At 47.5% G+C, this 12,583-nt stretch overlaps 1 protein-coding gene across 1 annotated transcript; it reads right to left on the bottom strand.

Annotated features, from left to right (window-relative positions):
• Positions 1–4,902: 4,902 nt before the first annotated feature.
• Positions 4,903–7,542, bottom strand: EIF1 (eukaryotic translation initiation factor 1). The gene is made up of 4 exons (XM_060134043.1): positions 7,349–7,542; positions 6,477–6,640; positions 6,232–6,333; positions 4,903–5,780 (listed from the first exon to the last, which is right to left on the bottom strand). The coding sequence occupies exons 1-4, from the start codon at positions 7,377–7,379 to the stop codon at positions 5,736–5,738; spliced, it is 342 nt and encodes a 113-aa protein (XP_059990026.1). The 5' UTR covers positions 7,380–7,542; the 3' UTR covers positions 4,903–5,735.
• Positions 7,543–12,583: the final 5,041 nt, after the last annotated feature.

Here is a 12,583-nt window from a genome sequence, read left to right as displayed (position 1 = left end):
TACTCTTTTTTAAAAGTTTTTTTGATGTGGACCATTTTTAAAGTCTTTACTGAACTTGTTACAATATTGCTTCTGTTTTTTGTTTTTCGGCTGCAAGGAATGTGGGACCTTAGGTCCCCGACCACGGATTGAACCCGCACCCCCTAACTTGGGAGGCAAAGTCTTAACCACTGGACCACCAGGGAAGTCCCTTAGATAAAATACTCTTGATTACCTGCCCTGAAGTTTAGCTCTGCTGATGCTTCTCTCCTGCTCAAGTTTCTTCAATATCTCCCCATTAGCCACAGCAGTGTTTTCCCACATGGGGTTTGTGGCCCTCCCATAGGAACTGGCTGATGCTGGTTAAAGGGCAGGTTCCTGGGCCCCATTTCAGAGCTTCTGGATCAGAATCTCTGGCCCTAAAGGCAGGGCCATTTCCTGGAGTTTGTAGGCCTCTGTAATATCCTCCGAGGCTACGTCACACCTCACACCAAATGAATAAAATGTACTCACAGGCCATATAGACACACATTTTCTGTAACTTTTTTTTTTTGAGGAGGGAGGAAGCAATTCTGTAACATTTTTGAAAACATATTGATAAATTTTACAAATCTGAGTTTTGTTAAAAATAATATTCTTTCTCTAGAACCTTTATTACGTTTACATATAGTTATATAAGAATTATATTGCAGCTACGGACAATGTTAGCTTTTGTAGTGTTGAACAATTATGCTGATTTTGCAGTGTTTGAGTCAGATTTTGGAAATGATGCATTTTTCTTCAGTCCTTAGACATTTTTGTAGGCCCTTGAAAAGTAGCTGGGACCCGGGCACTGGTTAGCTAATACCCAGTACAGCCAAACTGTCCTGGGGGAGGCCTAGAATCTGAATTTTTAACAGGTTCCCCCAAGAACAGTGCATTTTATGAATATTTTAATTGGAGTTGAGTGCAAGAGAAGAAATTACCAAAGCCTCAGATTAGGAGCTAATTTTGAAATAATGTCTTATCTCCTTAAAAGTTAAAAATCAGTCAAGGAGCTCTTAATTTCAAAGTAATTGTGACAGTGAATAGTTTTTTGTTTTGTTTTGTTTTTTTAATTCTTTTTAAAAAATTTTATTGGAGTAGAGTTGATTTACAATGTTGTGTTAGTTTCAGGTGTACAGCATAGTGATTCAGTTATACATGTACATATATTCAACCTTTTTAAGATTCTTTTCCCATATACATTTTATTTTTTATTAAAATAAATATTTATTCATTTATTTTGGCTGCTCCGGGTGTTAGTTGTGGCATGTGGGCTCTTAGTTGCGGCAGGTGAACTCTTAGTTGTGGCATGCATGTGAGATCTAGTTCCCTGACCAGGGATCGAATCCAGGCCCTCTGCACTGGGAGCGCAGAGTCTTACCCACCGGACTACCAGGGAAGTCCCTCCCATATAGATTTTAAAATTTAATTCTCTTTTAAAAAACTTTATTGGAGTATAGTTGATTTACAGTGTTGTGTTAAGTTTCTGGTGTACAGCATAGTGATTCAGTTATACATACATATATTCATTCTTTTTCAGATTAATAGTAAAGTGTTTTGACACTGATGCCACATACCACCCAGGCTGGTAAACGAGGAAGGGAGTCAATTCTAGAGCCTCCTGGTACAATGCTTGTTCACGAATATACTGGGTTTCTTTGACCTATTTATAGATTAAAAATTGAATAGGTTTTAAAGTAGTTTTAGCTCACCAGTCTGCATTTTGCCTTCATTTTGTCTTTGGTCCTGCTTGTCCCTGTTGCCGAGGGTGGGCATTGGGCTGGGCAGGGAGACTGAAGGAAGAGAGGGGAAGGATGAGGCAGAGAGAAAAAACTGGGGGTGGGAGAAAGGAACTAAGGAGCAGAGAGCTGGGAGACTTTTTTTTTGGCTGTAAATTTTATTAATCATCTTCCTAATCAGTCTTTATTTTTTTGGCCGAGCTGCACGGCATGCAGGATCTTAGTTCCCCAACCAGGGATCGAATCTGTGCCCCCTGCAGTGGGAACGGGGACCCTTAACCACTGGACCACCAGGGAAGTCCCTGCGAGACATTCTCTACTGTGATTCTTTTGCCTATTGACATTAAAACGTCTTAGCTCGTGGCTCAGCCCACTCTGACCTCACACCAATCTTCCCCCAGCCCTTGTTCTCCTCCACCCCCTCCTCCCCACCTACTTGCTGGTTAAGTTATATTCCCTCTGAATCTGTCTACCATGGGACTGAGTCCGTACTGTGAAATGAGTCGTTTAGCACCGGGCTGGCATATAGTGAGAGGCAGTACTGAATTATTTCTGCTCCAGGCAGAGCCTTTGTTCCAGCCATGGCTTCCTCACACACACTAGGTGCTTCCACCCCTGGGTCTTGATTCCTTCTCTTTGCCTGGAATGCCCTGCTTCTGACGGCACCTCCTTTATGAAGCCTTCCCTGGTCCTATGTGAGGTCCTATGGAAGTGGGGAACATTTCCTAATCCTCAGAGATCCTGCAGCTCTTTGGTAAAGCCACTGGTGGCCTTGACCCCTCTCTGCCTTGTGTCACGGCTGTGCGCCAGTCTCACACCCCTATCTGGGGTCAGCATCCCAAGCACAGGGTGTCTGACTAGCCTTTTTGAGGCCCACGATTCCTTGCATACTGCACTGCATATACCAAGCATGCAACCTCTGTAAAATAAACTATTTAGGTCATCTGGTGGGAAGAGCAGTGGAGAGTCCTGGGTTCTAGAAAATGTGCAACCACCTATTAGCCTTGGGAATTTCCACATTTCATGTTTTTTAACTATCAAATGGAGACAATTAGGCTTTTTTGGGGTGGCACGCCCATTTGTGTATTTATTTATTTGGTATGTGTGCCTCTCACTGTTGTGGCCTCTCCCGTTGCAGAGCACAGGCTCCGGATGTGCAGGCTCAGCGGCCATGGCTCATGGGCCCAGCCAATACGTGGCACTTGGGATCTTCCCGGACCGGGGCACGAACCCGTGTCCCCTACATTGGCAGGTGGACTCTCAACCACTGCGCCACCAGGGAAGCCCTGTGTATTTATTTTTTGTCTATACTACGTGGCATGTGGGATTTTAGTTCCCCGACCAGGAATTGAGTCTGTGCCCTCCGCAGTGGAAGCATGGATTTTTAACCACTGGACTGCCAGGGAAGTCCCTAGCCTTTCTTAATTATTTCATTCCCTGAGATACACCCAAGTCACATCAATTTGATTAGAATGTTCACAAACCAGGACTCCCCTGGTGGTCCAGTGGTTAAGACTCCAAGCTTCCACTAGGGGGGCACAGGTTTGATCCCTGGTCAGGGGGAACTAAGATCTCTCATGCCATTTGGTGAGGCCAAAATAAATAAATAATGTTCACAAACCTCTTGCCATTATGTTCAGATACTTGTTTCGGTTTCAGACAGCTGATTGAATACTGATGTTGCCAGTTTTCCAAGTCCCATCCTGGAGAACTGGAGGTCTTTAATAGCCACAAGAGATGTTAACAACCTAGCACAGGACCAGCACAGCAACAGCACAGGATTCTCTTACTGTTTCATCCCATCTTCTTTTTTTTTAAACAGATTAAAAAAAAAATTTACGTATTTATTTTTGGCTACATTGGATCTTTGCTGCTGCACGCGGGCTTTTCTAGTTGCAGCGAGCAGGGGCTACTCTTCATTGTGGTGCGTGGGCTTCTCGTTGCAGTGGCTTCTCTTGTTGAGGAGCACGGACTCTAGGCACGCAGGCTCAGTAGTTGTGGTACACGGGCTCACTTACTCCGAGGCACGTGGGATCTTCCCGGACCAGGGCTCGAACCTGTGTCCCCTGCACTGGCAGGTGGATTCGTAACCACTGTGCCACCAGGGAAGCCCCTCGTCCCATTCTGATGGGTGGTCACAATATTCTGATTGTGGTCTTCTGTGGGTTTGGCCTCTAGGTTGTTCTATAATAGAAGCCCCTATAAGCCCTTTTGGCTAACAGTCAGATCTTTCTGATTTTTAAAAGTATCATCCAAATAATTTGAACAATGCCACTACATTTGGAGCCAAGTGGTTAAGTTGTTTATTAAACACAATCAGTTTTGTAGGATCTTGGGTTACAAGCTTCTGCCTCTGGGGTTAGAATCTTCTTTTCAGGGCAATTACCACTGGCTCAGCCCTGCATCTCATTGGTCCTCCTCTTCCACAAACACCTCCCTGGCTCCAGGTTGGCCTCTATGTGGGAGGCTAACCTTTATCTACAAAATGGGCTGGCAACCAAGAGGGGAAGGGTTGACTCCTAACGACCATTCGAGTTTGAAGTCTGACCAGTTCATAATCCACAAACGGAAGATTTTGTGTTTAATAGAATGGCCCTAAGAGCAGACTTTGATACACTTCACTACTCATTGCCTTTGTCAAGGGATGGCCTCCCAACATTAAGTATCAGCTTCTCCAACATTTTAGTTACATTTTTAATACTACAAACCTATTCTCTAGAAAAATTACTTTCGTTATGCCTTTTCTAGGGTTTGTGGATTACATCAAGTCGCACACCATATTTATCATTTTGTCACAGTCCTTAAGACCTGTTAACAAGGGAAGTCAAGGATTTCCAAACCAACCCTGCTCTGTCGTCTCACAAGGCAAGTCCCTCCACAACCACTACACCACTCAGGCAGCTGACCAAGTGTCCGTCAGCCAAGCAGCACCTTCTTTCAGGACAGATTAGTGGGACAGCACAGCTCTGGCTGAATGCTTACAGGACAGCTGACATGGGGGGCACTTGGAGGGACAAGCTCACTAGTTTTTCATTAAGAGGCTGAGGCCCCACTGGAGGAGCTGCAGGTGCAGATGTAACCTCTACTGCCATTTCTGTGGTTCCTCCACACATACAAGATTGACTATGACTATATATTAAACAGAAATCTGCAAGTCAGATGTTTCTGAAAACAAGTTTTATTTAAATAAGGGTTTAAATACATTACATAACATTAAAACTGAAGGGGAAAAAAACCCCCAAAAAACCAAAAACCAGTTTGTTACTTCACGTGGCATCGGGCAGCTGTTGCTAGTAAGTTGCGAGCTCTACAGCTACATGACTGATACATCGGTTTGAAATTGGTTCCCTTGTCAAAAGTTTAACTCTGATAGAAGGTTGGCCTCACATTCTAGTTTGGACATCGATCAGCTAGGATATGTCTGGTCAAAAAGACCTTGGTGGCAAGCCAGATGTCCTGTCACCTCAATAGAAGGAAGGTGGCTGCTCTAAGCTCTGCCCACCTGGTCACGTTGGAGATACCACGGGATCTTTCCCCTGATGATCAGAGACTCCCTCTAGCAGTACAGCTGCTGTCGCTGCCTCACCCCATCCTCCACTCTCAGCTTCACCGAGGGCTGTTCAGGTGGCGACATTCTCTTAGGGCAGGGAACTCTGTAGAGGGATTGCTGAGGAGCTTCTGGCCAGACATAGCCGCCTGTGATCTTGGGGCTCTGGACTTGTCTGAAACATCACCGTTATTGCTTTGTTTCAGGCCGGACACTGCCAGGTGCCTACTGCTTGACCTCTGTTTAAATGAGGGACTTCAAGACTAGACAGCATGGCTCTTTTCAGTTTATTGCATGAAGGAGTTACACTAGTCCAAGTTAAAAGCAGACCCCAAATGGTTACATTACACAAGCTGTGAGGTTTTTAAACTTGTGACAAGGGACAGGAGGAAAATTCTACTCATTGCAAGGAAATCCTCACTTAAGCTTCAGTGAGCCAGGAGCACTTAAAACCCATGAACCTTCAGCTGATCGTCCTTAGCCAGTCCAATCTGCAAAGGAAAAAAGGGCAGTTTTAAAGAGGAAATAGAGTTAAAGCCCCCATTTCTGATGACAACAATCCTGTCTTCCTGCTTCTACACTGGTCAAGAGAAGTCCCAGAGCCCAGATGCTCTCAACTCAGGGTACACTCAGTTAACCACCAATGGTGCAATAGGATTTCAGCACTTAGGAACAGCCAACCAGACATCCTGCTTGTTTTAGTATCTGTCTGCATGCAATTGCACCCTTAAAGCAGACCCATGTAAACAGTAAACTTAAGGCAGACAAATCCCTTGTTTTCAGAAATACATTTTGTTGATAAACTTCAAAAACTCAACTGTTTGGCTTAGCCTTAGAAAACAAACTTCTACGTCCCCAGCAGAGACCGACTAGACTAGGCAGATCTCAGATGAGTTAGCCAGGGCACAGGCACAAATGTACTAACAGGAAGTGACCACTCACCTCTACGAGGAACTGGCATATGTTCTTGCGCTGGTCACCCTGTAGCTGAATTACTTCTCCATATTCTGGATGCTCAATTACAGTTCCATTGCAGGCAAATTTCTGCAAGGACAATGCAAGCAAACAAGTTAGGCAGCGCAACAACCTGAATGCCACTAATAACCCTTTTCAGAAAGTAATACAGGACAGCAGCCCCATGTAGGCAAGGTGAACATGATTTCCCTACAATCTCATTGAAAACCTACCTTCTTAAACGCCTTCACTAGTTTCTTTTTATCGTAATCATCAGCGATCCCTTGGACAGTAGTAAGGGTCTTCCTGCCGTTTCTCTGTTGAATTCTTATATGGATATAATCCTCAGTGCCAGCAGGAAGCAGATCATCACCCTTACTTGCATCAGCAAAGGGGTCTGGGAAGAAAGGTCAAGCTCGTTTAGTGCTATTGTGCTCAGATCCCACTGCCACCCTCCCACTGGATCTCTTCCGTGTGCAGAAACTGATACTGAAATCGTCAGGGCCTGGTCAGATCAGATATGTTCTTTGTTGGCTCTCCTCGAACAGGTCAGTCCGGGACGGCCGGCTTCCCCAGTCCGGGAGAAAGTCTGGGCTTCCTGCCCCAGGCCCGCCCTCGAAAGCCGATCACATGTCGGGGGAGCCAGGGTTGGCCGGCGGCGCCCCACCCAGCTGATGCAACCGGCCGGAACCCAAGCTCCGAGGCGGGGCCACGCTTCCCGCCCCATTGGCGCGCGCAGCTGTCACTTATGGCTGGCACCGCCTCTCCCTCCCGGCTCTGTGACAACGGCGGTGACGTATGGGATGTGACGAAAGGGTGGCGGGAGGGGCGGGTGTGGCCCGAAAAGGCCAGGGAGCCATTAGTAAATGCGCCACCCGAGACGCCGGACCCGCCCAAGGGCTGACCTCCCGCCCGCTCCTTCCGGTCGCGCTCAGGGGCCAACCCCAGGGCCCAGGCCGCGGCCCCACTGCCTGCGAGCCCCGACATCTCTCCTCTACCCAAGTTCACTAAGGTACGGAACGCTTAGCAGCTTTCCGAGCCCTGGCTGCGGAGCCGGAGCGCCCCGCCCGGGCCTTCCTCCTCTTGGGACCTTTCCGGGACTTACCGAAAGAGTGGAGGTTCTGGATAGCGGACATACGATACGATTCCTTTTCCTCGGTGGAAACGGCCTGCGGAAGGCGGCGGCTGGAGAAGGCGGGCGGGGGGGACGGAGCGTCGGGAAGCTAGGGGGCTCGAGGGGGAGACTGCTGAGTCCTCGGCGGCGGCTCAGTGACTGGGACGGAGGGGCGGTGCCTGTATTCACTTATGTAGCCGCCCTGTGACGCCAGCGCGCTGCCCTCACGTCCAGGCCCCACCCACGACGTTGTGCCCCCTGCGCCCGGGCGTCGCCGCTTCCAATTGGTCCGGAGGCGGGGACGCGGGACGGCGCTTGCGCAGGAACTGTGTGCTGCGGGAGGGCGTCCTCTCGACTAGGGGAGAGATGGAAGGGGGAGGGAAGGGTTGGTTCGTCTAGGCGCCTGCGCAGTGCTGGAGGAAGGTGGCCGGTGCAGACAACTGGCGGAGGTTTCTGCGCCTGCACCCTATGTTCTCTGGCTTGTTCCGCCTTCTTGATCCTGTTGCAGGGAAGGGTTTTTTCCTGGGGTAGATTGACACTCCTTAGAGGGGATTTAGATGCTGACCCTCCCAAACACGACAAATTCCCACTATCTCATACCCACCCAACTACCCACTTACTCCCTACTTTACAGATTTGCTCCGTAACAGATTTAGGGCGGCACTTTTTCAACGTACAATAGTATAACCAAAACCTTAACTTTATCATTTAGATTAATTTATCATTTAGATGAATCTAATCTAAAAATGAATTAATCTACTTTAAACGTATCGTTTAGATCGTCTAAGGAAAGAATTCCCAGATCATTAGCACAAGTTCAAGGGAGAGTAACGCTGGTTCTGGGGGTCAAGAAGAATTCATGCACTTTTGTCATACAAATTGTGTGAGGTTGAGCCTTCCCAGAGCTTGAACTATTTCCTTAAAAACAGTCAACCTTTCTTGCACTTTCAATTTATTAATTGAAATGCTCATAGTTGCAGGGGTACCTAGTGTGGTTTTAGACTCCAAAGGCTTCTAGGGACCAGAGAGGTAAGTTAAAGGAGTGCAGACAGCCAAGGGTGGTGTAACGGGGTGTGGTGAGCGCCGGGGTGAAAATCAGAGGCTGCAGCGGCTCCAGACCATTGTGCTGGATCTTCTTTTTCAAGAGAACCCTGAAATTCAGATGTTTCTATAAAATCTTTTGATTTCTAATCATTGCCAATAAATTTAATTTTGGAAAAACACGGTGCAAGGCAAACAGAAACATGTATGCTGGCCCCAAGGACTGTGGGTTTATGTATCTTGATGGTCAGGGTCACTGGCACCAGTGGAGTCTAATGGGAGGGAGAGACAATAAATAAGATGACAGATTGTGACAGGTGCCAAGAAAGAAGTAAATAAGGTGACATGAGAGAGTGACAAATGTCATGGTCTGAGCACGGGTTGGAAAAGAATTTCCAGACACAAGGCAGAATGTAAAGAAGAGTTTATTAAAGAGAAGGGTCGCTGCAAGAACAGTGGGCCGACTTCCTGGTAGCCAGGGAAAGTCGACGATGAGCATGGGTTGCTTGTCCGTTTTTATAGCCAGGGACTTGTGAGTCACCTGCCAATTGGGTAGGGTCCACATGTTTCCAGTGGGATGAATACCTTCCTTTATATGGGATGGGAAAGGAGCAAGGCATGCTGCTTGGGAAAGCTCAGAGATGTTGCAATGGTCTCATTGTGACAGAGTGATAAGGGTCTGGTAACTCTCTGTTCCGGTGATGTTGGCCCTTTGAGTTTATCTTGTTCTTTGTCCGTGGAGCGCATCACAACAAGGGCTTCAGGAGGCCTCTGAGGAGGTGACTTCCCAGTTGATGCTTAAAGAGAAAGAGCCCATAACATGGAAAACCCCAAAGGAGGAAAAGCTGGGTGTACTTGATAGTTTTTTTTTTAAATTAATTTTTATTGGAGTATAGTTGCTTTACAATGTTGTGTTTGTTTCTACTGTACAGCAAAGTGAATCAGCTATATATATACATATATCCCCTCTTTTTTGGATTTCCTTCCCATTTAGGTCACCACAGAGCACTGAGTAGAGTTCCCTGAGCTATACAGTAGGTTCCCATTAGTTATCAGTTTTTTTTTTTTTTTTTTTTTTTGCGGTACGCGGGCCTCTCACTGTTGTGGCCTCTCCCGTTGCGGACCACAGGCTCCGGACGCGCAGGCTCAGCGGCCATGGCTCACGGGCCCAGCCACTCCGCGGCATGTGGGATCTTCCAGGACCGGGGCAGGAACCCATGTCCCCTGCATTGGCAGGCGGACTCTCAACCACTGCGCCACCAGGGAAGCCCAGTTATCAGTTTTATACATAGTATCAATAGTGTATATATGTCAATCCCAGTCTCCCAATTCATCCCCCCACCCCCCCGCTCCCCTTGGTTTCCCTACGTTTGTTCTCTATGTCTGTGTCTCTCTATTTCTGTTTTGCAAGTAAGATCATCTATACCATTCTTCTTGATAGTTTTTTTGATTCCGTATTTTCTAAGTAGTCTTTTGAATAATCATTTGGCTTCCTTGATATCAGGAATTGGGGAACCATGGCTAGAAGGCATGGGCGTCCCAGTCTCACACCCATCCCAGAAGAAGCTAAGGACACAACCTTCCTCCACCTGGAAACCTCTACACTCACAGACGTGGCTGTGCTTGAAAGGGGTTTGGGGGGAGAGAGTGAATGAGTCAGAGCTGGCTCCCCCAGTGTGCACACGTATTTTGTTATAAGAAAATTTAAAATCGCAGTGTGGTCCAGCTTATCTTTTCCTTTTAGGAAAAGATCCTTTCTATGTCATATTGAAGAAATCTTTTCTCTGCCTCCAGTTTGTAAAGATACCCTGTTTTTTTCCCGAAAGTTTTAAAGCTTTGCTTTTTCACATTTAGATCTTTTAAAAAAAATTGGGATATAGTTGTTTTACAATGTTGTGTTAGTTGCTACTGTACAGCGAAGTGGAGTTCCCTGTGCTATACAGCAGGTTCTCATTAGTTGTCTATTTTGTACATATTAGTGTATATATGTCGATCGCAATCTCCCAATCACATTTAGGTCTTTAAACCACCTGGAAGTAAGTGTGTGTGTGTGTGTGTGTGTGTGTGTGTGTGTGTGTGTGTGTGTGTGTGTGTGTGTGTGTGTGAGATGTGAGAGAGGGGTCTAATTCTTTTTCCTATGTGGATAGCCAATTGTCCCAGCACCATTTATTGACTAGTACCTGATTTGTCCTGCCTTCTCTATCATAATCGTATTTCCATTTATGCGTGGGTTCGTTTTCAGACTCTCTGTTCTGTTCCACTGCTCTATTTATTCCAGAGCCATAATCTGTCAATTATCGGAGTTTTATAAAAAGTCTCTGTGCCCAATAGCGTGAGCTCCTCTGTTTTGTTCTTCAGGATTATCTTGGCTTTTCTTGGTCCTAGTTCCCCTTCACCTCATGGTGTATCACCGCTCCCCACGTTCTACAACGTTCTATGAAGCACCCGATCTCTCACATTGCAGGGTCCGTACGTGCTGTCCCTTTTCTTCCCCTCCTCTTCCCTGTTTGATATCTCCCACTCATCCTCCAGGACTCAGCTGGGAGTCATCTCTGTGCCCCCGCTTCCTCTCTTTGGCATTAATCACACTGCATTTTGCTTGCCTGTTCCTTGAACCGGCTACATAAATTGCTGGGCCTGGTACAAGATGACAGCGTGAGGCTCTTTGTTCAAAAACGATTCAGAATTTGAAGACAGCGACAGCAGAACATTAAGCCAGGCACAGGGCCCTCCTAAGCGTGGGGCCCTGTGTGATGGCGCAGGTGGCATGCCCGTGGTCTGGCTCTGCCAGTTCCCTTGTTTATCTCCCTGTTAGACTGTGAGCTCAAAGGATTGGGTACGTGCCTCTCTCCTCTGCTGTGTATGTGCAGTAGGTGCCTGCACACGGTGGGTGCGCAATACTTGTCGAATGAACAGGCATTGTAGGTGCTACCGGTTAGGGTTCTTGGCCTTCCTTAATCGATAGAAATTGCTAAGAGGCCAGACAAGAAATTCAGGCAAGGCTTCACTGGGGGCCCTGCTGCAGCAGGGGGGAGCAAAAACAAGCAACCGGTTCCCCTGATTGCTCCTGAGGGGGGGCGAGCTGGTTCCCTATATGGGGTGAGGTAGGGGTGTGTCCAGGGGTCGGGCCAGAGGGGTGGCTCAGGAGGTCTGCCCACCCCTTTGGTGGAATTGAGTGCAGGGGGCATGCGCAGTACCCCGCTTTTGCTCCTGGGTCTTCAGAAGTGGCAGTTGGGTTTTTGGTCTTTTTGTATCTTGTTATCCATAATTTGCCCCAACTGTGCATGCATGCAGTTATTTTTAGTCCCTCATCGTTTCTTTGCATTTTGTTGCTCTAGGAGATGTTTGTTCAGGTGCAAACACTGCAGCAAAGAGTGCCAGGTCCCAACTTGTCTCATAGTTGCTCAGTTACTAGGAATGGCCAACCCCTGGCTCCAGGCTGCAACCTCTGCCGCCCTCTTAGAGAGTCCTGGGGTGAAGCACTGAGAAAAGGTCCTTTTCAGAGGTCCGACTCTGGGCTCTAAAGGGAGCTCCTGGACCTGGCTTCCTGGTGCAGGGCAGGGAGGGTGGCCCTAGATAAGCATGTTCCCCAGCTCCTCTTACAGGGACCTGGTGCCCGGTGCCAGACCTGACCTCAGTGCACTGTAAACGGTTATTGCCACGGACACACACAGGCTTTGCTTTGGCCAGCCTACTGTTCAGAGGCCAGGCCAGGGGCAGGTGGCTAGGAAAGTGGGACACCCAGTTCTTGGTTACCACCGGCTTCCTGGGCGAACCCTGTTCGCCTCTCAGGGCTTCCATTTTATCCCCTAGAAGGAGGACTCAGTGATTTCTAAGGCCTTCTCCAGGTCTAAAGTCTGTAGCTCTGTGTTCCCGTTGGGGACATTTCCAAGGAGGGTCTATAAGAGTCCACTATCCAGGGACTTTCCTAGCGGCCCAGTGGTTAAGACTTCGCCTTCCAATGCAGGGGGAGCGAGTTTGATCCCTGGTAGGGGAGCTAAGATCCCACATGCCTTGGGGCCAAAAAACCAAAGCAGAGAACAGAAGCAGTATTGTAACAAATTCAATAAAGACTAAAAATGGTCCACATCAAAAAAAAAAATCTTATTTAAAAAAAATAAAAGAGTCCACCACCTAGTGCAGAGGTTGTCCCAGCCCGGGGAGCTTGCATAGTAATGATGGAGC

The sequence above is a fragment of the Lagenorhynchus albirostris genome, chromosome 20, assembly GCF_949774975.1.
Source record: "Lagenorhynchus albirostris chromosome 20, mLagAlb1.1, whole genome shotgun sequence".
NCBI classification, from domain to species: Eukaryota; Metazoa; Chordata; class Mammalia; order Artiodactyla; family Delphinidae; genus Lagenorhynchus; species Lagenorhynchus albirostris.
Note: the sequence above shows the minus strand (reverse complement) of the source record. Positions and strands in the feature narration are given on the sequence as shown.

Bases quoted from the DNA above. Each gene is read 5' to 3' on its own strand.
- EIF1 (XM_060134043.1), bottom strand. From the start codon at position 7,379: ATGTCCGCTATCCAGAACCTCCACTCTTTCG. The intron at 6,641-7,348 runs GTAAGTCCCGGA...CTTTCTTCCCAG, and splicing joins CCAGAACCTCCACTCTTTCG to ACCCCTTTGCTGATGCAAGT. The intron at 5,781-6,231 runs GTGAGTGGTCAC...TTTCCTTTGCAG, and splicing joins TATGCCAGTTCCTCGTAGAG to ATTGGACTGGCTAAGGACGA.